At 44.5% G+C, this 25,335-nt stretch overlaps 1 protein-coding gene across 1 annotated transcript in view; it reads left to right on the top strand.

The window, feature by feature from the left end:
- The window catches only part of SHOC1 (shortage in chiasmata 1), a gene marked incomplete at its 5' end in the record, with an annotated part of 149,084 nt that overhangs the window by 15,204 nt on the left and 108,545 nt on the right, over nt 1–25,335 (top strand). The window contains one exon of the mRNA XM_084628159.1: nt 24,128–24,234. Within this exon, the coding sequence (XP_084484285.1) occupies nt 24,128–24,234 (107 nt within the window). The remainder of the gene's footprint in view (nt 1–24,127; nt 24,235–25,335) is intronic.

The following is a 25,335-nucleotide window of genomic DNA, read 5'->3' as shown; positions in this document are numbered from 1 at the left end:
ATCACTCGAATAGTAGCTGGGTACTTCCTGCTTCTGTCCCAACAGATCAGATAGGAGGAGTGGCAGTCTAGGATCTCATTTTGGCTCCTGTCCCCAAGTGCTGATGGTAGATCCTCAGTCTCTGGGTCCCTCAGAACTGGGGGGGGGGTGTTATATGGGGGCAATTACGCCCATGGATCAGTGCAATGTAAAATGCAAAAAGTAAACAGCATAGATTCTAGGAAAGTACACTAGATTCTTTCAGTTTTTGATCATTTCAGTGATCTAGCAACAAGGAATAAAAAAAATACATGGACTAGATCCTCAGGTGTATCTGTGCTCTGTCTGCTTTCTCTCTCAGTAGTAGTTCCAACTTCTCCATTGTGACTACCTTCTATACTTCAATAATCTATTCCAGGATTGGTAAAGCAAAAAGATGCATCCCCTTTTCCAGCATCCATTTCTTTTCTAAACTTAATTACAAGTTAAGCTGGAGAGTTTTATCTTCATCTGATGAAAAACAGCAGTTTGCTGATTAAAAGTCACCACAGGAAGCTGTACCCACGAATTGGTGGATATAATACAGTTTGTTATTTATAAAGCATATTGGGTAGCTATTATTTTTGTTCCACTTGTCTTGCTTTTCTGCATGGCTTGGTTCAGCCTCTGCAAAGCTGTCTTAAAATTCTAGTCTGCTATATATTCAGTTTGTTCATTTAGGCTTGTTTATACATATGCATAATGAACAACAAAATATTTACATTGCTTTATGCTTCTATGGATATTTTGAACAACTTGCATTAGAAAAGTACAGATTGAGTGAACAGATAACTCCATTATGTGTTGTCTAAGGAGGTAAATCCTATTCTGCTACAAAATTAATTGAAACCTCCAACAAACAAAACAACCCCTGGACTCCACAAAAGGAGAGTCTTCTTTCAACTCTAAAAGCCAATATTTGAAACAAAATATTTTGTCTTCTCACAGTGATGTGTCTGCATACATGAATGTTTGTTTGTTTTTAACTGTCCTCAAGGGTGTTTTTGAGTCAATATTTTTTGAGATACAAAACAAATGTGACATTATAATACAGAGGGCCAAATCCTCACCTGGTGTCAACTGGTATAGCTCTACTGACTTCAATAGTTATGTTGATTTACACTGGCTGAAAATCCAGTCTACAGTCAAGCCTGTTCTAGAGGATAGTCTTTGAAGACACATGACTCACTGACTGCATGCTCCCATGTGGCTAGATCTGGAAGGCTCTCCAGCTTTCAGTCTCCATGCCAACACATACTCCAGGTCAGTGGTGTTCTGCTTCCTCCCACATCAGCTGTCTGCAGGCAATTCCCACAGCTCCTTCCTGGGCTCACTGTGCACCTGTGTTTTTTCCTCGGAACCTACAACCTCTCTATTGTCCCTTGCTCCACAACCTCTCAAGGTTCAAGGGGTTTTTTTCCAGGGTAGGGACTTGCAGCTGGGCCCTAGCATCCCCCAACAAATGCCACATGAAAATAGAAACTTAAATCACTTCTGCCCTACTCCTTGAACTTTCACCTCTCTTAAGTTTCCCCTTTGCTCTCTTCCTCAGCTGAACACCCCCCAGGAGAGCTAAATTATGCCCATTTATCAAGGCTCACCAGCAGACCGTGCTCCACCTCAGTGGCTTCTCTGCTGTCCTCTTGCTGGTATCCTCTGTGCAGGGCAGGGCAAGAAACCACCACAGCCCACCTCACCGCCTCCTTTAGCCCTGAAGCTCTTCCTTTATAGTAGCTGGGTATCATCCTTAATTGGGCTTGCCATGCCCTGTAGTTGCCATCAGGTGTCCTAATTGAGTCTCTAGCTCCCCTTAACGCTTTCAGGGCCAGTGCAGGATACACACTCCTTTACAATCTTGTATCATTGAATTAAATGGGAGTTTTGCTTCATTAAAAACTGAGTAAAGTCTACAGCAATGGGCCCCATAGCATAGATATTAAGTAAAGATTAATATTTTTCTTTTCAGAATATTTAAGGCCATCAAAAAATAGCATCTCGTCTTATACTTTACTACTCCTTGGGAAAAAAATGTGAATTTAGTTATTGTGAAAGATACCAGAGTGAGAGCTCTGAATAATGGTATAATCTGTTTATCCACAGAACAGACACTGTTGCAGTGGTAGGGGGAGTACAAACCCTACCCTATCCATGTATTTCAAGCCTCACCTAAAAGGACAAGCTCTTAGAGACAGAACAGTACAGTTCCATGCTGTTAAAAATATTTAGCCTCTTTGCTGAAAATGCCAACAAAGATGCTATAGGTGGTGGATATGGGGAATGTTGGCAGTTGTCCAATGAGGAATGAAGTCTACCAATTTAATTTCACAGTTCCCAAACAACCATAAGCGAGGAAGGATTTTCAATTGAATTTCCTCTGAAAATGCCACAGTGACTCTGGATGTCTGAGTTTTAGGAGGCTACATTAGTTTTCTCTTACAACTGGGATTAGTTTTTCAAGTATTTCAGTAATGGGGGAAGATCTGCTAATGGGGGAAATACTTCTTATGAGGGAAGATCTGCTAATGTTGCCAAATGTCTTCCAATCTATACAAGATTGAAAACACCAATATTTGTTAATGTACATAAACAAGAGATACTTAAACATAGGCTGAATCTTCCCTCATGTTTTCTAGCAAATGATGGGTGAGATTTCAAGGGAAGACCTGTTTTCTTTGAGGCGATCAGCTGTCAGTATTTATTAAAGGGGCTGGAAGGTCAAGCCAGGAGCAGCACAAGTCCTTGGTGACTTCTGCTGAAATCGAAATGGACCATTTATTGAAATGCAACAATATGGAAGACAGTCAAAGTCTTTCACAGACCACGGGAACCACAACACGGACTGAATCAGGGGCAATTCACCTAGTGTCAGTGAATAGTTTTCTTTGTTTAATGAGTTAATACTTTTACTCAAATTAGGCTGGTATAATTTTATTTTATTCTCAGGACCAATTGGCTTTATTGCTCTATGCTAGTGACAAGAAGAGGCATTTGTCTTAGGGCTCATCCATCTATTGTTCCACTCTGGAAGACACAGATAATTTTATTTTATTCATTAGGTCTGCTACTATCGTGATTTCCTTTGTGCTGATCAAAATGGTAGCATCTGCACATCCTTTTGGGGCATGACATGATAAAGCCAACTGCTAACAAATACTCAGAAATCTGTAGATTATACAGATAAAGGCCTTAAATAGGAAGATGCAGCTGGCTGATAAAAAATGTCAAAGACACACCTTGTATTTGGCACACATACTTCATTTTAAAAAAAAAATTCTTTCAGTAACAGTTGCACACGAATGAGAAGTGGATGTTTAGCTTCATGGTGAAGTAAAAACTGTATTACGGACTACGGCTAGTCTTACTGGCCTTGGCTCCTTCTCTCATGGGTGTTTCCACTGTAAAAATATTATACTTCTGTATAAATTGTACATACTGTGATAGAGTGGGATATGTCTGCACCAAATTGTGAACTCCATTTAGTTTTCTGATCACCATTTTGTTTCAAGACCTCCAGCAAAACATTTTATAGAATCACTTGGTTGCATTTAAGAGATGCTGGAAGTGCATAAGTCTGATGGAAGCTAGTATGTGTCTGGCTGAGGGAAAAAAGCACTGAAGAGTGCTTACCCACTGGCTGGAGAGTAGATACCTCAAGCTGGCAAGTCAAAGAAAAGGAGACTTCAAATAAATCAAAGTGTGAATGTAAGCAATTACTGACGTGTTTTATCTTTATTTCTAGTTTAATAACTTCTGTTGAATGTGGCTCATGCCAAGTGGCAGAGTATTTGATCAGGCCCGTCCTGTGAAATGAGTTTGACACCCCTGGATTAGAGTTTCTCTGCCTAGACACATGGCAACAAGGATCAGAGACTGTTTTTAAGGAAGGGTGCACTCTGTGGAAGGGGGGGTGAGTCTAGTACTATATGCCAGAAGAAAAGGCTGGAGGGAAAGACTCTGCCTAGCCTGAACCAGACCTTGGATTCACCAAAGGAGCGAGATCAGACTAAGTGATGGCAAAGGGGGTGCATCTTAGGCCTTTTGCTGTTTTCAAAAATTTGTAACTCTCTTGTGCTTTGAAGAGTAAAGTGTCTGATGGTTAAGAAATTCCTTTGCTAATCCTGTCTTGGATTCCTTTCATGGCATGTTGTCTTCAAAGGAGATAAACTAGGAAAGAGAGTACCCACATCCAGGTGGAACATTAGGAGAGTGTATATATGTAACTAGGGGCTCAGGAGGTCTGAGACACTGGTTTCAGAACCTAAGCAGCCGGGCGGCAGAACCACACAACCCAAGGAAGAACTTGGACAAGAGATCTGTGCCTGGGAATGTGCCCTTGAGAGTGGACTCAGTCAGACCCAGAGGATTTAGAAGCACATAGCACCCCAGATTGGGCACACTTACAACAGACTGCTGACTATCCAAAAGAGAGGACTTGGCCAGCTTGTAACACAGACATTTATTATTTGCAGGGTATTTTGACTTTTATGTTTATTGAATGTAAAAATTAAAAACTAATCATTGTAACACAGGCAAGTAAGTGCCATGGTTTGGAGAAATATTCTATGAAAATTATTTAAATAAAATATAGTGGCCCCTTTCATGCCATCAATTTTTTAAGTAGAATTTCCTATTCAGGCCAATAAAGAGTTCAACTTAAAAATCAGTGGCACAGTAGGGACCAGTATGCTGATCATGGATTTATTACAAAACAAAACAAAACCCACACACAAAAATTCCTGTGTGAATTTCTGAATGAAGACATGTTTGAGTCTATTAGTATTTTCAAAAGCAAGAAACATTTAATTTTGCTCTTCAAGGATTTGAGTTTTTCTTTTTATTTCTCTTTTTCTTAAACTGACTAAAAACCCTCCAGGGCTTTTACTTATATAATTGAATAAAATTTACATAAAATTGCTGTAATTATATTGTTATAGGGAAAAGATCCACTATCACCAGCCTTTGGTCCTGGGTCAGGCTGTAACAGCATTTGAAAACTAGCTCCACTTCTAATAGTTTCTTTATCTGAACTAACAACAGCGTCCAAAGAACACACAATATCATGACCCTGCTCTGAACTGTAATATGATGGCCCTGGAGTTTCATAAATAAAAGGTGCCTCATTAATACTTGATGTGGAGGCACTGGCATATGCTCATTCTGAATCCGCTTCATTTGGAGTTACTGTAATACCTGAGTACAGATGGCTTCTGTTTTCACTTGAAGGAAAGGCATAATCATAAGCAGCAAATCGATCATGTGATTGCACATTACAGGGAGATTGGATGACAGTGATGAATTCAGATAAAAAAACTGTCAGTGTAATGGAGCAAGGAAGATTGTGACTCTTCAGCAAAGATGTGACGCTCCACATTATCTTCAGTCACAACACTGAAGTGTCTGTTTGGCTAAGAGCCAATGATTAGCCAATCAGCACCAGATGAGACTGTCAATTTATGCTTTCACGGTGTTTCACAATTCAGGGAAGAAGTGCAGTGCTTCTGCTGAAAAATTCAGCTAAAATATCTCCATAGCTGCCAACATTTTGAACATTTCTTGCATGTGCTGCAGGGTGATTCAGAGTTCTTAGGGAGGTCATGTTGATTTTGCTCCTCAGACATTTTCTGAGCGTTAGGCTTTCTCCTTATCATAAGCTCTCTCGCATCGTCTCACAAATTCTTCACAGTCTCAGCTGTGCTGGCTGACCTGAAAATCTGCTGTCATACAATATCTTATTGTCTGTTGGTGAAATGGCCTTTCCAAAGGATGTATGACTCACCCAAACTCCCGGTTCTTTAAGAGTGGCAAAAAAAAAAAAAAAAAAAAAAGCCATTCTGTGAAAGTGTAAAGAAATACTCCTTTAAAACCACAATCAGCACTTATAGTGGGAAGGGAAGAGTGAAAAGGCTGCTTGCAGAGTGCGCACTTATTTTTGTTTTCTGATCACTTCTGTACATAGGCAACATAGAATTTATGCAAACAGGGAGTTAAGACAGACATACATACATTTACCATACATTTACCAACATACAAACATACATTTACCAACCTCTTCTCCTGTGAATTTCTAGTGCTAGCTCTCAGTGAAGAACGTCTACCCATTGAAGACTTTTCAGCCACTGATGCCATAACCTACAAATACAAAAGAGAGAGAGATTAGTGCTCCACAGGAATATGTGGACTTGTTTTAATAAGCTTTTCCTGATCAAAGAAATGGTGTTAATTAGTTTGGTGACAAAAAGAGGGGAAAAAAGGATAGATTTGGTTTAGAAACCTAATATAAATCTCAAAATTGAAAACAGCCAGTTGATCAAGAGTGGTTAGAAAAGGAAACATTTTGCAAATATCAGCGTGCCAATCCTTCTGGCCAGAAGGTAGAGAAATAATTAACTCTTTCAATAAAAGACTTTCTTCTGTAACATCAACACTTCTGTACTCAAATTTTATTTCCAGGTACACGCATTTGTAAAATGTATTGAGAAATTATCATCCTTACGTTGTAAAACCCTGATCCTGCAAAGATTAGTTATAGCGGTACAAAACCTGTGTAGAGGTAAGATGTAAGACTTATGGATTTAGAGTAGAAAAGAAACTTAAAAAAATCTAAACTGTTAGTGGAATGAAAAGATTAAAATGCTGCTGCTCCCTCGGTGAAGTGTTTTCAAAAATAAAAGCAACAAACCAAAAAATACAAATAAAAATGGAACGAGCAAAATGTGTCAAAACCATAAACATTTAAACATTTTAGTCATCCTTCCCTATATCATAGAATCATAGAATATCATGGTTGGAAGGGACCTCAGGAGGTCATCTAGTCCAACCTCCTGCTCAAAGCAGGACCAATCCCCATATACATTACATACACTTTTTACATTAAACCATCCCAGCCAGGGCTTTCTCAAGCCTGACCTTAAAAACCTCTAAGGAAGGAGATTCCACCACCTCCCTAGGTAACCCATTCCAGTGCTTCAACACCCTCCTAGTGAAAAAGTTTTTCCTAATATCCAACTTAAACCTCCCACACTGCAACTTGAGACCATTACTCCTTGTTCTGTCATCTGGTACCACTGAGAACAGTCTAGATCAGTGGTTCTCAAAGCCAGTCCTCTGCTTGTTTAGGGAAAGCCCCTGCCGGGCCAGAGCAGTTTGTTTACCTGCCGCGTCCACAGGTTCGGCCAATCGCGGCTTCCACTGGCCGCGGTTCACTGCTCCAGGCCAATGGGGGCTGCAGGAAGCGGCGCGGGCCAAGGAACGTGCTGGCCGCCCTTCCCGCAGCCCCCATTGGCCTGGAGCGGCAAACCACGACCAGTGGAAGCCATTATAGGCCAAACCTGTGGACGCGGCAGGTAAACAAACCGGTCCAGCCTGGCAGGGTCTTTCCCTGAACAAAAGGCAGACCAGCTTTGAAAACCACTGGTCTAGATCCATCCTCTTTGGAAGCCCCTTTCAGGTAGTTGAAAGCAGTTATCAAATCCTCCCTCATTCTTCTCTTCTGCAGACTAAATAAACCCAGATCCCTCAGCCTCTCCTAATAAGTCACGTGCTCCAGCCCCCCTAATAATTTTGGTGCCCTCCTCTGGACTCTTTCCAATTTTTCCACACCCTTCTTGTAGTGTGGGGAAGTGGACACAGTACTCCAGATGAGGCCTCAGCAATGCCGAATAGAGAGGGATGATCATGTCCTTCAGTCTGCTGGCAATGCTCCTACTTATACATCCCAAAATGCTGTGAGCCTTCTTGACAACAAGGGCACACTGTTGACTTATATCCAGCTTCTCGTCCACTGTAACCCCTAGGTCCTTTTCTGCAGAACTGCTGCCTAGCCATTCGGTCCCTAGTCTGTAGCGGTGCATGAGATTCTTCCGTCCTAAGTGCAGGACTCTGCACTTGTCCTTGTTGAACCTCATCAGATTTCTTTTGGCCCAATCCTCCAATTTGTCTAGGTCCCTCTGTATCCTATCCCTACTCTCCAGCGTATCTACCACTCCTCCCAGTTTAGTGTCATCTGCAAATGTGCTGCGGGTGCAATCCACACTATCCTCCAGATCATTTATGAAGATACTGAAGAAAACCGGCCCCAGGACTGACTCTTGGGGCACTCCACTTGATACCGGCTGCCAACTAGACATTAAGCTGTTGATCACTACCCATTGAGCCTGGTGATCTAGCCAGCTTTCTATCCACCTGATAGTTCATTAATCCAGACCATACTTCTTTAACTTCTTGGCAAGAATACTGTGGGAGACCGTATCAAAAGCTTTGCTAAAGTCAAGATATATCACCTCCCCATATCCACAGAGCCAGTCATCTCATCATAGAAGGCAAACAGGTTGGTCAGGCATGACTTGCCCTTGGTGAATCCATGTTGACTGTTCCTGATCATAGAATCATAGAATATCAGGGTTGGAAGGGACCTCAGGAGGTCATCTAGTCCAACCTTCTGCTCAAAGCAGGACCAATCCCCAATTAAATCATCCCAGCCAGGGCTTTGTCAAGCCTGACCTTAAAAACTTCTAAGAAAGGAGATTCTACCACCCTTCCACTTTGTTGCTGCCTAGGCCAGTGTCCTTTGTTCCTGTGAGGCTGGGCTGGGTTTGTCCCACACATGCCCTGATGAGGTGTGAACTGTCCCTCTGCTTCTGGGAGAGTTTTTGCCTGGGCTTGCTTTAAGCCAGGAGGACATATTTTCAGCCTCATAACTATATACAAGAAATTACAACCTATAACTATATCTTTTATTTAATATCCCCTTCCTCTCCCTGTAAAATCTGTTCTTGCAAGAGACTCACTTGTAGCTTTTATCCACTGGTTCCAATTGGAGCTGCACCACCCCAGAGTTTTGTGAGGAAGTGTGTCTCTTGGAGCTCCAGGGTACAGGGGAAACATACTTGCTGCTGCATCATCTCCTAGGCTGTTGCAGTGGGTGAATGCTTCCCTCTGCAGCTCTCCAAATCTGAAGGCCAATGAGGAAGTGGGGTTTGGTCATGCCCTTTGACTCCTTTCCCTCTTGTGGAGATTTAGGATTCACTACCTTTCTCTCCTTAGGAATCCACTCTTTACCATAAGACAGTTACGCATACACACAGTTAATAATTTCAAATTCCTTTTTATGACTAACACCCCAAAACAAAGTGTTACAGCACAGCAGTTACAATGCACCCTAATTAGACTAGCATCACTAATTAGAAATTTGTTGTTATCCTTTAAAATGAAGAACACAGAGTTTACCCCCCACACACCCAACATATAATCAGAGATCATCTACTATCCCGTACGCTCACCCTAGGTTTTACATTGATATTTAAATAAAAACATTTAAGTGTACTACTGCCGCCTTGTCTGAGAACAAGTAGAAACAGCAGCTGCAGTTACAGCAATAAGGTTTTTTCAGCTGAACACCATGAAATAAGAAAAAAGAAATGGGGGTGAAATAGCACCAACAATAAAACCAAGAGGATATTTGCAGTCTTAGATATAGATGAGTTGTGGATAAAAAGTCTTTTTATTCATGACAGGTAGCAAATTCTTCACTTTCTTCTAGATAGTTTTAAAATACAAGAAGATAGGACAAAATGTCAGATGGATGTGTCTTGTGATGTGGGGGGGAGGGATAGCTCAGTGGTTTAAGCTTTGGCCTGCTAAACCCAGGGTTGTGAGCTCAATCCTTGAGGGGGCCATTCACGGATATGGGGCAAAAATTGGGGATTGGTCCTGCTTTGAGCAGGAGGTTGGACTAGATGATCTCCTGAGGTCCCTTCCAACCCTGATGTTCTATGATTCATTTAATTAAATGAAAATGTCTACATACAGACACATATTATCATTATTTGTGAATGTATTTTATCATATAAAATACTTCCAGCAAACTTCCAATAAAAGAGTAAATTAACAGTATTGCCTGCCATATTTTGCTCATCTTTCCCTCTTCTTTCCTTGTCTCTTGTCTCTTTTAAACTCCAAAGGTCAGATTCTGGTTGGATGTGTACTGGTGTAAATTAGACATAAATCCATTGATTTCATTCGAGTTATTCCAGATTTAAAGTAGATCTTAATCTGGCCCCAACTCTCTTGAATGTATTTTCTTTAGACTCATTTTCCTGTCATGTTTAATACTTCATAAAATGTTCCATTTATTTTTAACTTGTCTCACGTTGTGCAATCTTTGCTGCCCACTATCTTTAAGGGATTTCTTTTTTTAATTTGTCTCTTTTCTCTTCAGTTTTGAATTCTCATCCCTCTTCGCCTTCTACTCTTCCATTTATTATTGTCTTTTTCCTAATATTTAGTATTATTTTATACAATTTTTTCCATTTATTCTAGTTTTTTCTCTGCTGCCTTTGGTTAAACCTCCTTCTCCTGATCTGTTTCTCTTACCCCCTCTCAGCCTCTTTGTCCCTGCATACATATCTAACCCTCATTCACCTATTTCTCACTCTCTTTTAGTTCAATTTCTCCATCCTTCATTCTCCTGCTTCTTTTTCTCCCTTTTCAATCCCTGCATAGACAAGGGAGCTCACAGTGAAATAAAGATACTCTTCTTCCTTCAACCTAAGGTCACAGTGGCCTGAGAAGTCTTTCTGTTTGCCTGCATGTAATATCTAGATTTGTTATGCCTTTTCTTTGTTGTTCTTCATAGACTCATAGACATTAAGGTCAGAAGGGACCATTTTGATCATCTAGTCCGACATCCTGCACATGACACTGTCTGATTGAGAACAACCTATGGGCGTACAGGAGAAACTGGTGCTTTCCATCTATACCTTTGAATTCCTGGGGGAGGTTGGAGAATTAATCCCCTTTCCCCCTTGCTCATGAGATTCAGATTTTAGTACCTGAATTACAAAAGAAGCCTCAAGTAGCCCAGAACAAATAACAAATACCTTCTACTGGAAATCCAGCAAGGCAAACCCTACCAATCAAGTAGAGATCCAAAGTTGCTGTCAAGATTCATGATTGCTCTCCTATTCAAGTTCCATTGATGGAGGGTACTGGGATAATTCTGGCTTCTTCCTGCCTTATGCCTGGTGTGGGTGTGTGGATGAGTTTTGTGTGGTGATGAGCTCTGTGTGCATGTGATGGTGCATGTCTGTGGGAGGTATTTATTTGTTTGGTGATGAGTTGTTTGTGCGTGCGCATGTGGCTGTTGATGTGTGCATGTGTGATGATGTTTTTCGTGTGTGCACATATGTGATGATGAGCTGCATGTGCAATGAATTTTGTGCGCGTGGGTATGAGCAATTATGAGTTTTGTGCATGCAAGCTCACACGTGGGGGGGGGGCTGCAGCGACACTGACACAGGGAAGAAGAGGGGGCTGCTGACAGGGAGTTTTGTGTAAGTGTATGGGTGATTATGCGGTCGCTGTGAGTTGTGTGGTGATGAGCTGGGTAAATGTGCATGCACGCAAGTGTGTGTCGATAAGTTTCATGCTTCTTCCAGAAAAATCTGGGAAATGGGGCTGCTCTTGTCCAGTGGTGCAGTTTGCTCTTAAGGCCCAGGCCCCAGCAGCTGCTTGCATGGCTTGTGTGGAAAGCTAGCCACCAGGAACCGGACGGCTCCCCATTTTCTGTGTTACTCATCCAGCCGCCTCACCACCATTGTGTATTTGTTAAGAGCCGCCAGTTTCCCTGGGGCAACCTGGGAAGTAGGCGTACAGATGTACAAGCAGAGGCCTGGGAGCGTATGTCCCCGCCATTCACCCCCCCCAGTGCTGTGCTGGTGGAGGGGGAGCGCCTGCCCTGAGTACCCCCCGCCCGGAGAGGGCACACTGGGCACAGAGTGCTGGGGGGGAGGGTGTCCCCGGCTGGTCCTTCTTAGCAGCTACACTGCGCCAGGCTAACATGGCGGTGGGGGGGGGGGGTGGGCACCCAGCAGGTGGCCTGGTCTGAGCCGACAGGGGGCGCTGTGGCAAGGGATCAAACACCCCGCGGTGGGGAGGGGTTTGTGGCAGCTCCGTAGGGGCGGGGGCCCCTCCCCATTCTAGCCCGTTGGGCGGGTCTCGCGCTCATCACTTCGCCCCGTCCCGCCACTCCCCTGATCAGTTCCCCTCAGCGTCACGGGCTTCGCCTGCCTCCGCGTGATCGCGAGAAGGGGGTCCCACGTGACTCCGGGCAACGGCGGGCGCTGCTGCCGCGAGGCTCCAAGGGGCCAATCAGGGCCCAGCTCAGCTTCCCGCTCCGCGATCCAGGGGAGCGCGTGAGAGCAGCAGTGGCGGGAGGAAGAGGCTGAAGGGGGCGGTGCGTGGAGAGGCAGTGACGGGGCACGGGCGCTGCAGTAGTGAACTGACACAGGGAAGGGGGGGGCTGCAGTGTTGTTGAGAAAGGGAAGGTGAGTGTGAGCTGCAGTGTCACTGACAGGGACGGGGGCTGCCATGACACACAGAGAAGGAGAGGGGTGCTGCAGTGATGCTGACATGGAGGGGGGGCTAAAGGGACATTGACACAAGGAGGGGGCTGCAGTGAAGCTGAGAAGGGGAAGGTGAGTGGGAGCTGCAGTGTCACTGACAGGGAGGGGGGCTGCCATGACACACAGGGAAGGAGAGGGGTGCTGCAGTGATGCTGACATGGAGGGGGGGCTAAAGGGACATTGACACAAGGAGGGGGCTGCAGTGAAGCTGAGAAGGGGAAGGTGAGTGGGAGCTGCAGTGTCACTGACAGGGAGGGGGGCTGCCATGACACACAGGGAAGGAGAGGGGTGCTGCAGTGATGCTGACATGGAGGGGGGGCTAAAGGGACATTGACACAGGGAGGGGGCTGCAGTGAAGCTGAGAAGGGGAAGGTGAGTGGGAGCTGCAGTGTCACTGACAGGGAGGGGGGCTGCCATGACACACAGGGAAGGAGAGGGGTGCTGCAGTGATGCTGACATGGAGGGGGGGCTAAAGGGACATTGACACAGGGAGGGGGCTGCAGTGAAGCTGAGAAGGGGAAGGTGAGTGGGAGCTGCAGTGTCACTGACAGGGAGGGGGGCTGCCATGACACACAGGGAAGGAGAGGGGGGCTGCAGTGATGCTGACATGGAGGGGGGGCTAAAGGGACATTGACACAGGGAGGGGGCTGCAGTGAAGCTGAGAAGGGGAAGGTGAGTGGGAGCTGCAGTGTCACTGACAGGGAGGGGGGCTGCCATGACACACAGAGAAGGAGAGGGGTGCTGCAGTGATGCTGACATGGAGGGGGGGCTAAAGGGACATTGACACAGGGAGGGGGCTGCAGTGAAGCTGAGAAGGGGAAGGTGAGTGGGAGCTGCAGTGTCACTGACGGAGGGGGGCTGCCATGACACACAGGGAAGGAGAGGGGTGCTGCAGTGATGCTGACATGGAGGGGGGGCTAAAGGGACATTGACACAGGGAGGGGGCTGCAGTGAAGCTGAGAAGGGGAAGGTGAGTGGGAGCTGCAGTGTCACTGACAGGGAGGGGGGCTGCCATGACACACAGGGAAGGAGAGGGGGGCTGCAGTGATGCTGACATGGAGGGGGGGCTAAAGGGACATTGACACAGGGAGGGGGCTGCAGTGAAGCTGAGAAGGGGAAGGTGAGTGGGAGCTGCAGTGTCACTGACAGGGACGGGGGCTGCCATGACACACAGAGAAGGAGAGGGGTGCTGCAGTGATGCTGACATGGAGGGGGGGCTAAAGGGACATTGACACAAGGAGGGGGCTGCAGTGAAGCTGAGAAGGGGAAGGTGAGTGGGAGCTGCAGTGTCACTGACAGGGAGGGGGGCTGCCATGACACACAGGGAAGGAGAGGGGTGCTGCAGTGATGCTGACATGGAGGGGGGGCTAAAGGGACATTGACACAAGGAGGGGGCTGCAGTGAAGCTGAGAAGGGGAAGGTGAGTGGGAGCTGCAGTGTCACTGACAGGGAGGGGGGCTGCCATGACACACAGGGAAGGAGAGGGGTGCTGCAGTGATGCTGACATGGAGGGGGGGCTAAAGGGACATTGACACAAGGAGGGGGCTGCAGTGAAGCTGAGAAGGGGAAGGTGAGTGGGAGCTGCAGTGTCACTGACAGGGAGGGGGGCTGCCATGACACACAGGGAAGGAGAGGGGTGCTGCAGTGATGCTGACATGGAGGGGGGGCTAAAGGGACATTGACACAGGGAGGGGGCTGCAGTGAAGCTGAGAAGGGGAAGGTGAGTGGGAGCTGCAGTGTCACTGACAGGGAGGGGGGCTGCCATGACACACAGGGAAGGAGAGGGGTGCTGCAGTGATGCTGACATGGAGGGGGGGCTAAAGGGACATTGACACAGGGAGGGGGCTGCAGTGAAGCTGAGAAGGGGAAGGTGAGTGGGAGCTGCAGTGTCACTGACAGGGAGGGGGGCTGCCATGACACACAGGGAAGGAGAGGGGGGCTGCAGTGATGCTGACATGGAGGGGGGGCTAAAGGGACATTGACACAGGGAGGGGGCTGCAGTGAAGCTGAGAAGGGGAAGGTGAGTGGGAGCTGCAGTGTCACTGACAGGGAGGGGGGCTGCCATGACACACAGAGAAGGAGAGGGGTGCTGCAGTGATGCTGACATGGAGGGGGGGCTAAAGGGACATTGACACAGGGAGGGGGCTGCAGTGAAGCTGAGAAGGGGAAGGTGAGTGGGAGCTGCAGTGTCACTGACGGAGGGGGGCTGCCATGACACACAGGGAAGGAGAGGGGTGCTGCAGTGATGCTGACATGGAGGGGGGGCTAAAGGGACATTGACACAGGGAGGGGGCTGCAGTGAAGCTGAGAAGGGGAAGGTGAGTGGGAGCTGCAGTGTCACTGACAGGGAGGGGGGCTGCCATGACACACAGGGAAGGAGAGGGGGGCTGCAGTGATGCTGACATGGAGGGGGGGCTAAAGGGACATTGACACAGGGAGGGGGCTGCAGTGAAGCTGAGAAGGGGAAGGTGAGTGGGAGCTGCAGTGTCACTGACAGGGACGGGGGCTGCCATGACACACAGAGAAGGAGAGGGGTGCTGCAGTGATGCTGACATGGAGGGGGGGCTAAAGGGACATTGACACAAGGAGGGGGCTGCAGTGAAGCTGAGAAGGGGAAGGTGAGTGGGAGCTGCAGTGTCACTGACAGGGAGGGGGGCTGCCATGACACACAGGGAAGGAGAGGGGTGCTGCAGTGATGCTGACATGGAGGGGGGGCTAAAGGGACATTGACACAAGGAGGGGGCTGCAGTGAAGCTGAGAAGGGGAAGGTGAGTGGGAGCTGCAGTGTCACTGACAGGGAGGGGGGCTGCCATGACACACAGGGAAGGAGAGGGGTGCTGCAGTGATGCTGACATGGAGGGGGGGCTAAAGGGACATTGACACAGGGAGGGGGCTGCAGTGAAGCTGAGAAGGGGAAGGTGAGTGGGAGCTGCAGTGTCACTGACAGGGAGGGGGGCTGCCATGACACACAGGGAAGGAGAGGGGTGCTGCAGTGATGCTGACATGGAGGGGGGGCTAAAGGGACATTGACACAGGGAGGGGGCTGCAGTGAAGCTGAGAAGGGGAAGGTGAGTGGGAGCTGCAGTGTCACTGACAGGGAGGGGGGCTGCCATGACACACAGGGAAGGAGAGGGGGGCTGCAGTGATGCTGACATGGAGGGGGGGCTAAAGGGACATTGACACAGGGAGGGGGCTGCAGTGAAGCTGAGAAGGGGAAGGTGAGTGGGAGCTGCAGTGTCACTGACAGGGAGGGGGGCTGCCATGACACACAGAGAAGGAGAGGGGTGCTGCAGTGATGCTGACATGGAGGGGGGGCTAAAGGGACATTGACACAGGGAGGGGGCTGCAGTGAAGCTGAGAAGGGGAAGGTGAGTGGGAGCTGCAGTGACACCATCACGGGGAGAGGAGAGCTACAGTGGCACAAATAGAGGAGAAAAAATGAACTGCATAACCCCTGCTGCAACATCTGTTCTGGCAGGAAGGGAAGTTGCAATGTGGGAGAGGTGGTGGTTTTGGGGTTCCTGTTTGTATGAAAGGACACAGTAAAATTAAGACCCACACAAAAACTCTTATGCTTGGCAGACTTCAGGCAGCATTTTTCTCAATGTACAGTTGTTTAAATTTACAATCAGATTTATTTAAAAGTGCAAATCTTTTAAGGTCAGGTTTTGATACACGCGTTCCTCTTATTCATAATTACAGCATTATTTGTTTGGGGTTGAGAAAGGATGATTTGGAAATGGCATTTTAGATAACTATATAAGATATTTAACCAAAAAGGTACACAAGTTTACAAAATGTGTATACTATCCTGCAAACACTTATTGCTTTGTGTAGTACCTAGTAGTGTCCAAAGTCACGGTGGCGTGCCCTCGTTTGGTATATTCCAAAAGGTACATTAATGCAGTATTATAGTTGTGCAGTCAGTCAAAATAAAAACTGGTGTTTAGCTTACATTTTCTTTACACCAATGGAACTTCATGAAGTCAGTCCTGGTTTCCTTACACTAATGCAAATGAGATCAGAATCAGGCTCACTGATTCCATACAGCATTTACCTGGCTGTGTTGCTAATGTATAGTATTTAATACTTATTTTTCTTGTTAAGCATGTAGTTTATTTCTGTTAAGTGTATGCCATAAAATATGCAGGATAAGGATTGTTGCCAAGTTAATCTTGATATAGACAAAACCTAAAAATCTACTTTTTTGCTTTTCCTGAAAAATTAGTTATGGCTGAAAACTAGGGCTGTCAATTAATCGCAGTTAATTCACGCCATTAACTAAAAAAAAATTGATCGCAATTAAAAAAATATATTGCGATTAATCACACTTAACAATAGAATACCAATTGAAATTTATTAAATATTTTTGGATGTTTTTCTACATTTTCAATATTGATTTCAATTACAACACAGAATACAAAGTGTGCAGTGCTCACTTTATATTATTATTTTTGATTACAAATATATGCACTGTAAAAATGATAAAAGAAATACTATTTTTCAATTCACCTCATACAAGTACTGAAGTGAAATCTCTTTATCGTGAAAGTGTAACTTACAAATGCAGATTTATTTATTTTTTTGGTTACATAACTGCATTCAAACACAAAACAATGTAAAACTTTAGAGCCTACAAGTCAACTCAGTGCCACTTCTTATTCTGCCAATCACTAAGACAAACAAAGTTTGTTTACATTGACAGGAGATTTTGCTGCTTGCTTCTTATTTACAATGTCATCTGAAAGTGAGAATAGGCGTTCGCATGGCACTTTTGTAGCCAGCATTGCAAGGTATTTCATACCAGATATGCTAAACATTCCTATACCCCTTCATGCTTCAGCCACCATTCCAGAAGACATGCTTCCATGCTGATGATGCTAGTTAAAAAAATAATACGTCAATTACATTTGTGACTGTACTCCTGGGGGGGGAGAATTATATGTCTCCTACTCTGTTTTACCCACATTCTGCCATATATTTCATGTTATAGCAGTCTCGGATGATGACCCAGCATATGTTCGTTTTAAGAACACTTTCACAGCAGATTTGACAAAACACAAAGAAGGTACCAATGTGAGATTTCTAAAAATAGCTACAGCACTGGACCCAAGCTTTAAGAATCTGAAGTGCCATTCAAAATCTGAGAGGGACGAGGTGTGGAGCATACTTTCAGAAGTCTTAAAAGAGCAACACTCTGATGCAGAAACTACAGAATCCAAGCCACCAAAAAAGAAAATCAACCTTCTGCTGGTGGCATCTGACTCAGATGATGAAAATTAACATGTCAGCCCGCATTGCTTTGGGTTGTTATCAGACAGAACCCAGCAGCAGCAGCGAAGCATGTCCTCTGGAATGATGGTTGAAGCATCAAGGAAAATATGAATCTTTAGCACATCTGGCACATAAATATCTTGCAACGCCAGCTACAACTGTGCCACACAAATGCCTGTTCTCACTTTCAGGTGACGTAAACAAGAAGCAGGCAGCATTATCTCCTGCACATTGTAACCAACCTTGTTTGTCTGAGTGATTGACTGACCAAGAAGTAGGATTGAGTGGACTTGTAGACTCTTAAAGTTTTACATTTTTTTTATTTTTGAATGCAGGTTTTTTGGACATAATACTACATTTCTAAGTTCAACTTTCATGATAAAGAGATTGCACTACAGTACCTGTATGAGGTGAACTGAAAAATACAATTTTTTTATTTTTACACTGCAAATATTTGTAATAAAAAATAAATATAAAGTGAGCACTGTATACTTTTGTATTCTGTGTTGTAACTGAAATTAATATATTTGAAAATGTGGTAAACCTCCAAAAATATTTAAAATAAATGGTATTCTATTGTTGTTTAACAGTTATTAATTGTGATTAATTTTTTAATTGTGCGATTAATCACAACTAATTTTTTTAATCACTTGACAGCCCTACTGCAAACATATTCTTGTGTTGTTGGACACAGTTGGTACTGTATGTATTGATGTTTCATTCACTTGAAAGGACATTCTAAAGCAGAGTTTCCCAAACTTTTGAAACCTGATTCCCCTGCAGGTAAAACTAAACCAATCATACTCCCCTGCAATCCCATCATGTATTGTTAAAGGCCTACACATCTTAATTTCTGCACCTTCTGCTTCCTCCTCCACTCCTCTTCCCTCCACCTTGAGAAATACTATAATTGCACTTGTATTCCCCCTCTGGGATCCACTCCAGCAGTGCCCAGTCAGGTCTTAGGTCTCCAGCTGTCATCTGTTTCTGGGCACTTCGTTCTGATTGGGGAGTTTTAAGGCTGCATAGCCTCTTACCTTACACTGTGATAAGCCCAGCTTTCTCTCTGAGAGCTGTGAATAGTATATTGCCAGCAGTTACAAGTATCCACACAGCTCTTTCTAACAAAGCACATTTACTCTTAAGGTAAAAGCATTCTAGAGAAAACATAATAAAACAATAAATGGATTTAAACACACACTGAATATCCCAGGAGTCACCCATCTGTCTTATGGGCCCTGTAGGCCAACGTTTTTCCAACTCTTCTGCAGTTTGTGGCTGCCTTTGGAGAGGAGTTATGTTAATTTGCTGGATCAGAAAGAAGGCCCTTTTTATATCAAAAGCCCATTCTTTGTCTGCTAGTCTTGGGAAAACCCAGCCTCAACCAGTATATGCAAGTGTCACCAAGGGGTGGTACTTAAATGATTCACCATAACTACCCCCTACTGTTTTTGGCTTCTGGAAGAGCTGGGGTAATCCTCCCTGTTTGGAGTTTCAAACAATCCCTGGCCCACAGTGATTCATAAACTCTTCATGTGGTCCTCAAAGATATTGCATGGGGTTGCAGTATCTATCACAGAGCTTCACAATATGATAACTAGTGTCCTTCCTTGTATGCTTTGATGATCAATGAAATATTTAACAATGTAGACATTTAAAGTATCATCACTGATAACAGAGTTAGCATCTTTTGAAATTAATGAGGCAGTTTAAACCTCAGACTTATTGTTCAGGCTCTCTATAAAGACAGGAAGACACCTCTACATTGATTACACTTGCTTCATGTTTGAAAGGTAATCTTTGAAACCATAACAGCTAGAGCTTTACTTAAAAACAAACAAACAAAAAAATGAGACTAAAAGAATTGAATGTCCATGCCCCACCAGACTCCTTGGAACCCCCCACGGTGACTTACCCCACACTTTGGGAAACACTAGTCTAATAAAAACTTCTCTACAGCATATACATGTTTATGTTGCAGTGGGGGAGGTTTAGATTGGATATTAGGAAAAACTTTTTCACTAAGAGGGTGGTGAAACACTGGAATGCGTTACTTAGGGAGGTGGTAGAATCTCCTTCCTTAGAGGTTTTTAAGGTCAGGCTTGACAAAGCCCTGGCTGGGATGATTTAACTGGGAATTGGTCCTGCTTCGAGCAGGGGGTTGGACTAGATGACCTTCTGGGGTCCCTTCCAACCCTGATATTCTATGATTCTATGCAGAAGTTAAGAGGCTAATCTACTGAATCAGAGTAACAGCATTTCTGTTTTAAGATTTTGTGTTCTGCAAAAGGTTTTTGAGTAATTTATATTTTATGTATCTTTCAGACAAGTGAAGTTTTGAATACATTGCCAAACGAGGAAGATAATGTTTGCAGCTCTTAAATATCATGCAGTAGACTATTTATACGAGGTACAGTTTACTGTTGCACTTCCCGTGCTCTATAGGAAATGTGATGGGAATAATTACACACAGCCTTTGATGCATTTTTGAAACCATATAAAGCAACTAATTACTTAAGGATTCAGTTTAAATGAGCTCTTTTTACTGCACTGCTGCTGCACACAAGACCTTAATTCTCTCTCTGGCATATTATGGTGAAGTGATTGCTGGTATTTTACAATAGAGTCCAAATATAATCCTGCCAAAACTGAAGAGCGTCCACCTTTTGATGGTCTGCTGCACATATGATATTGTTTTAGAGCTTGTTTCCTGCTCATAGATAATTTTGGAGAGCATCCTGAGTCTTTTAAAGCATAAAACTCTTAATTACTTTTTTCCTAGAAGGAATCCAGTTTTCTTTCAACTTTAATATGCAGTAGAGTAGCATTTCCACAATATATTATTCTCCCTTGATGCTTTAATAACAGGAAAGGTGTTTATTTCTGTATAATGTTTTCAGTAAAATTCAGGCTCATGGAATGTACACATTTGTTGACATAACTTTATCTACGAGGAGCATTTTAGTTTTGTAGTTGTTTATCAGTTACAACATAGAAACATTATGAAGTCTTGAAAAAAGAAAAGGAGGACGGCTGCTACTCTGAAACCTGTCATTATGAAGTCTTGTTTTCCTTCATCTCTTCAGTTGTGCATTGTTATTGAATGTGTCAGTTGCTCATTGCTGAAGCATGTTGTCCCACTGTAATTTAGTTTTCTCTCTTTTTTGACTTTTTAAAAACTGTGGGTCAAATCACAAACCTGTCCACCCATTGAGTGCTGTATCTAAAGAGGGAGCAGTTCTAGTGTGTGAGTGGTAGGGAGAGGCCCTCAGACATAATGTCTCTAAGGGTATGTCTTCACTACCCACTGGATTGGCGAGCAGCGATCGATCCAGTGGGCATCGATGTATCGTGTCTAGCCTAGATGCGATAAATCGACCCCCGAGCACTCTCCCGTCAACTCCTGTACTCCAGCGCCACGAGAGCCACAGGCAGAATCGACAGGAGAGCTGCAACAGTTGACTCACCGTGGTGAAGACATCACGGTACGTCCATCTAAGTACGTCAACTTCAGCTACATTATTCACGTAGCTGAAGTTGCGTAGCTTAGATCGATTCCCCCACCCCTCGCCCGTGTAGTCTAGGGCTAAGAGTTCAGGGGGTGTACAGTATGCAGCAGCTCTTGCGACTCCTTTAAGAAGATGTAGCTTGCATTGTATCCAGTATAGTCCTGCTAGTGCTTGAAAGTACACAAAGGGCCACATTCCATGAATACTCCACCCATATTCCTTTCCCCATAGGCAGGAGTATTCCTTAGCATACCCATGCAGCAGGATACCTTCCTAGTAGTCTCTTGAGTACTAGCAGCTAACTTCTATTGCCACTCCAGAGCTCCAGCTGGCCTAGAATGTGGTTAGGTTGCTGGCCGTGCAAAACACATGCTGAAATGAAACTTATCCTGTTTCTTCTTGGAGCAGCAGTCAGGTGTGTCCGCCATGTATTTCTCTCCCACCTGCCCTAAGCTGTCCTGTTGTGTGCTGTCATCACTGCAGTTTCCTCCCTATGTCAGGCAAGAAAGAACAGGATTTAGTTCTATATTTTCTTTTCCAAAATAGCCTGTTTTCTCTTTATGTTTTTCTCACAGATAGCACAATCTTTCACAGGCTCCAGAGTAGTAGCAACAGAAGGTCAAACTGTCTGGGACTATTGTAGGAATGTTTGCATGTTAATGCTGAATATCAGCTTGCGCCTCCCAGCACCAGTTCTGGTCTGACAATACGGTGATGTTCTGCTTCAAAACTGAAGTTCCATTCTTTGTTCCATTGCTGCTCCTCATTTCCATCATCCTGAAAAAGTCTGATGCACATAGACTTAAACTGATCTTTCAGGATCTCTTGATCTAATGCACTATTGAATCAAACACTGTTGCCAAAAGCATAAAGATCTCAAGAGAGGCCAAAGACAAGTTCTTGCTAAGCTTTCTCTGATTCCTATACCCTCCAGTGGTTCAATTTCAGTGAGGGTTATAGTCTTAATTTACTTATTTCTTGTTCCTTTCACTCCCTGCTATTATTTCTCAACCTATCTAGTTTGGCTGAATTATTGGAGAAGGCTGGGTGTTCAGAACACTAGAGCTTTATATATTAGCCAGATTCCCCACATGAGCGTTAGTGCAGGAGTGGGCAAACTTTTTAGCCCGGGGGCCACATCTGGATATAGAAATTGTAAGGCAGGCCATGAATGCTTCCAAAATTGGGGTTGGGGTGTGGGAGGTGCGGGTTCTGGGATGGGGCCAGAAATGAGGAGTTCACGGTGCAGGAGGGGGCTCAGGGCTGGTCAGGGCAGGGTGGGGGGGCTCCAGCTGGAGGTGCAGGCTCTGGGGTGGGGCTGGGGATGAGGGATTTGGGGGTGTAGGAGGGTGCTCCAGGCTGGGACCGAGGGGTTTGAAGGGTAGGAGGGGGAATCAGGGCTGGGGCAGTGGGGTGGGGCACGCAGGATGGTTCAGGGGTGTAGGCTCTGGGTGGCGTTTACCTCAGCGACTCCCGGAAGCAGCAGCATGTCCTCCCTTTGGCTCCTACGTGGAGGCACAGCCAGGCTTAAATATGAATTATTTAGGCTTAGTATAGGCTAGTGGTTAATAGTCTGTCTGCACTAGCATGCCGTAGACCCAGGTTCAATTTCCAGTTCTTGTCTTCTGCTCTCAGGGCAGACAGAAAATAGGAGAACTTTGACTGATCCATTCAAGAGGTTGTATAGCTTATCAGTATCATATTCACCAAATAAATTTGTTTGTATATATTGGAATATTTTTTTGCTTCCTGACAGGCTGCAGGGGAGAACTGATCCCTTTCTGAAGGACTGTTAGGGGGACAGCTACCACCTTTGTTTCTCTGCATCATCCCCTGTTAGCAGACTACCTCAGATTTGTCGGCAGAGGGTTCTGGCTATACGAACCACAGCTGGACCATCAGACTGGGTGTTATGGCAAAGAGGCTGAGGGCCTACCCTGAAGTTGAGGGACATTACTAGAAGCTTTGCTAGACATTTCTAGTGGGGTAGGGGACGCAGATGTAGAAACATATGGATCTCTAGACTCCTCATTGTCATTCTCTCATGTTTCTGTGCAGAGCTTCTTTCTCTTTTCCATACCACTCTCATACCCTTAGAACTCTGGATGTCTCCAGTGTCCCCCTGCCTCCCAAATTATCAGTGATTCACCCTCTCATCACTCCAAGCTCCTATTACAGAATCCCTTTCTTCCCATTCTCCCTATCCCCACATCTTCCTTTCCTGCCCCCCTTAAGTTTGTGCTCTCCTTTTTGGGCTTCTGTGGCATAGTGTTTGTGAGGATACTTTATTGAATTTGGTGCTAAATAAAGAGTTACTGAGGATGCCAGGATGACCATTAAGTATTAGAATATTTTCAGAGGATTTTAAGTAAAATTAGTAGCATGTCTACAAAAGATCTTAAATTGTGTCTATATAAATAAAATTTATATAAATGCTTACTCTGTTTTACTTTGTTATTTTGGATGAAAATAATAGGATTTGTTGGGAAATTTTTGTAACCTTGTGCAGGCATATGTGAACTGGCATTTGTGAATAACTGAGCATTTTCAACAGACACAATAGGATTCATTTTCAATGGCCTCTACCCAGCTTCCAGATGTTCGTGTGGTAGATTGTTCAGTGGGTATCTAAAACCGTTTGTATACTCATGGGTAATTGCACATGCAAAAGTGCAGGTGCAACTAGGTATAAGTGCATTTTGCATGTGCGCAAGTGGAGATCAAGGACTAAAAATCTGGCTCAGTAAAATTAAGATCCTCTGTTAGGGCCAGATTGCTCCACCATTACTCATAGTAAGTATCACCTTAATCCTTGAATAGCTCATTAAAATCAGTAGGACTGTTTGAGAAAGAAGGTACTATTCAGCCAGGCTAAAGGTAGAACAATCTAGCTGATAATTATATATAACTATTTTTCTTGTGCAGAATGTGGCAAGACAGAAGTTTTCTATTGATCGCTTATCATTTCGTGTTCCTCCCTGTTTACATCAAGATGAGAATTACCATCATACTGGTGTCTTTGCTGATGATAAGTACAGGAGGCCATGGACAAGAGGTGTTCTATTTATTTTTAATTTTCAATTCAGATTCATTTTGAACCTAGTGAAAAACTGGTAGCTGGGATACAAGAACTGATGATCTTGGTTGCAACAATTACTTCCAGTGTACTAACTCATACCAGCTGTGAAGATAATATGCATACACTGCTGAAGTAACAAGTAAATGGATATGTCTTATTAAATGTGTGTGTATGTGAATATATATATATATGTGTATATATATATAGCACCAAAGGTGAGCACATTGTTTTACAAACTTCTAAGAAGCTCTGAGGAACTTAAAATTTAATTAGGCAGATACAGCATAACAGAAAAGGATCAGGTACAAGTGGGACACAGACATTTCTGTAAAGGAGAGTAGTGACAGAAGATAAAGTGAAGAAAAAGTTTTGTGGAGAGATTTGAAGGGTGGTACAGAGGTTTGGTGCACAGAAAGAAGGAGAATGTTCCAAGCACAGAGTAGCGTTACAATTAACGCTGTAAGTTGATCTAAGGGTATGTCTACACTACGAAATTAGGTTGATCTTATAGAAGTCGATTTTTAGAAATCGATTTTATACAGTCAATTGCATATGTCCACACTAAGCGCATTAAGTCGGCGGAGTGCATCCACAGTACCGTGGCTAGCGGCGACTTTTGGAGTGTTGCTCTGTGGGTAGCTATCCCACAGTTCTTGCAGTCTCCACTGCCCATTGGAATTCTGGGTTGAGCTCCCAGTGCCTGATGGGGCAAAAATATTGTCGCGGGTGATTTTGGGTACATGTCGTCAGTCGCCCCTCCCTCTGTGAAAGCAACGGCAGACAATCGTTTTGCAGCTTTTTTCTGTGCAGATGTCATACTGCTGTCAGCAGACGGTGCAGTAGAACTGCTAACCATCGTCGTCATCCACCGCTTCCGCTGCAACTTTGCTCTGCTGCTCTTGTCTCAGTAGCAAATTTCTCCATGTTGTCTGTCATGTGTTCCCGAGTACTTGTGTTCTTCCTCAGGATATGTGTGCATTGTTAACAGTCGTCCTCCACCGCTTCCGCTGCAACTCTGCTCTCCTGGTGCCATGAATCCACCTCGCAGGTCCTC

This window comes from Lepidochelys olivacea, assembly GCF_965140295.1.
Source record: "Lepidochelys olivacea isolate rLepOli2 genome assembly, chromosome: 5".
NCBI classification, from domain to species: Eukaryota; Metazoa; Chordata; order Testudines; family Cheloniidae; genus Lepidochelys; species Lepidochelys olivacea.
This window is presented reverse-complemented; position numbering and strand designations above follow the sequence as displayed.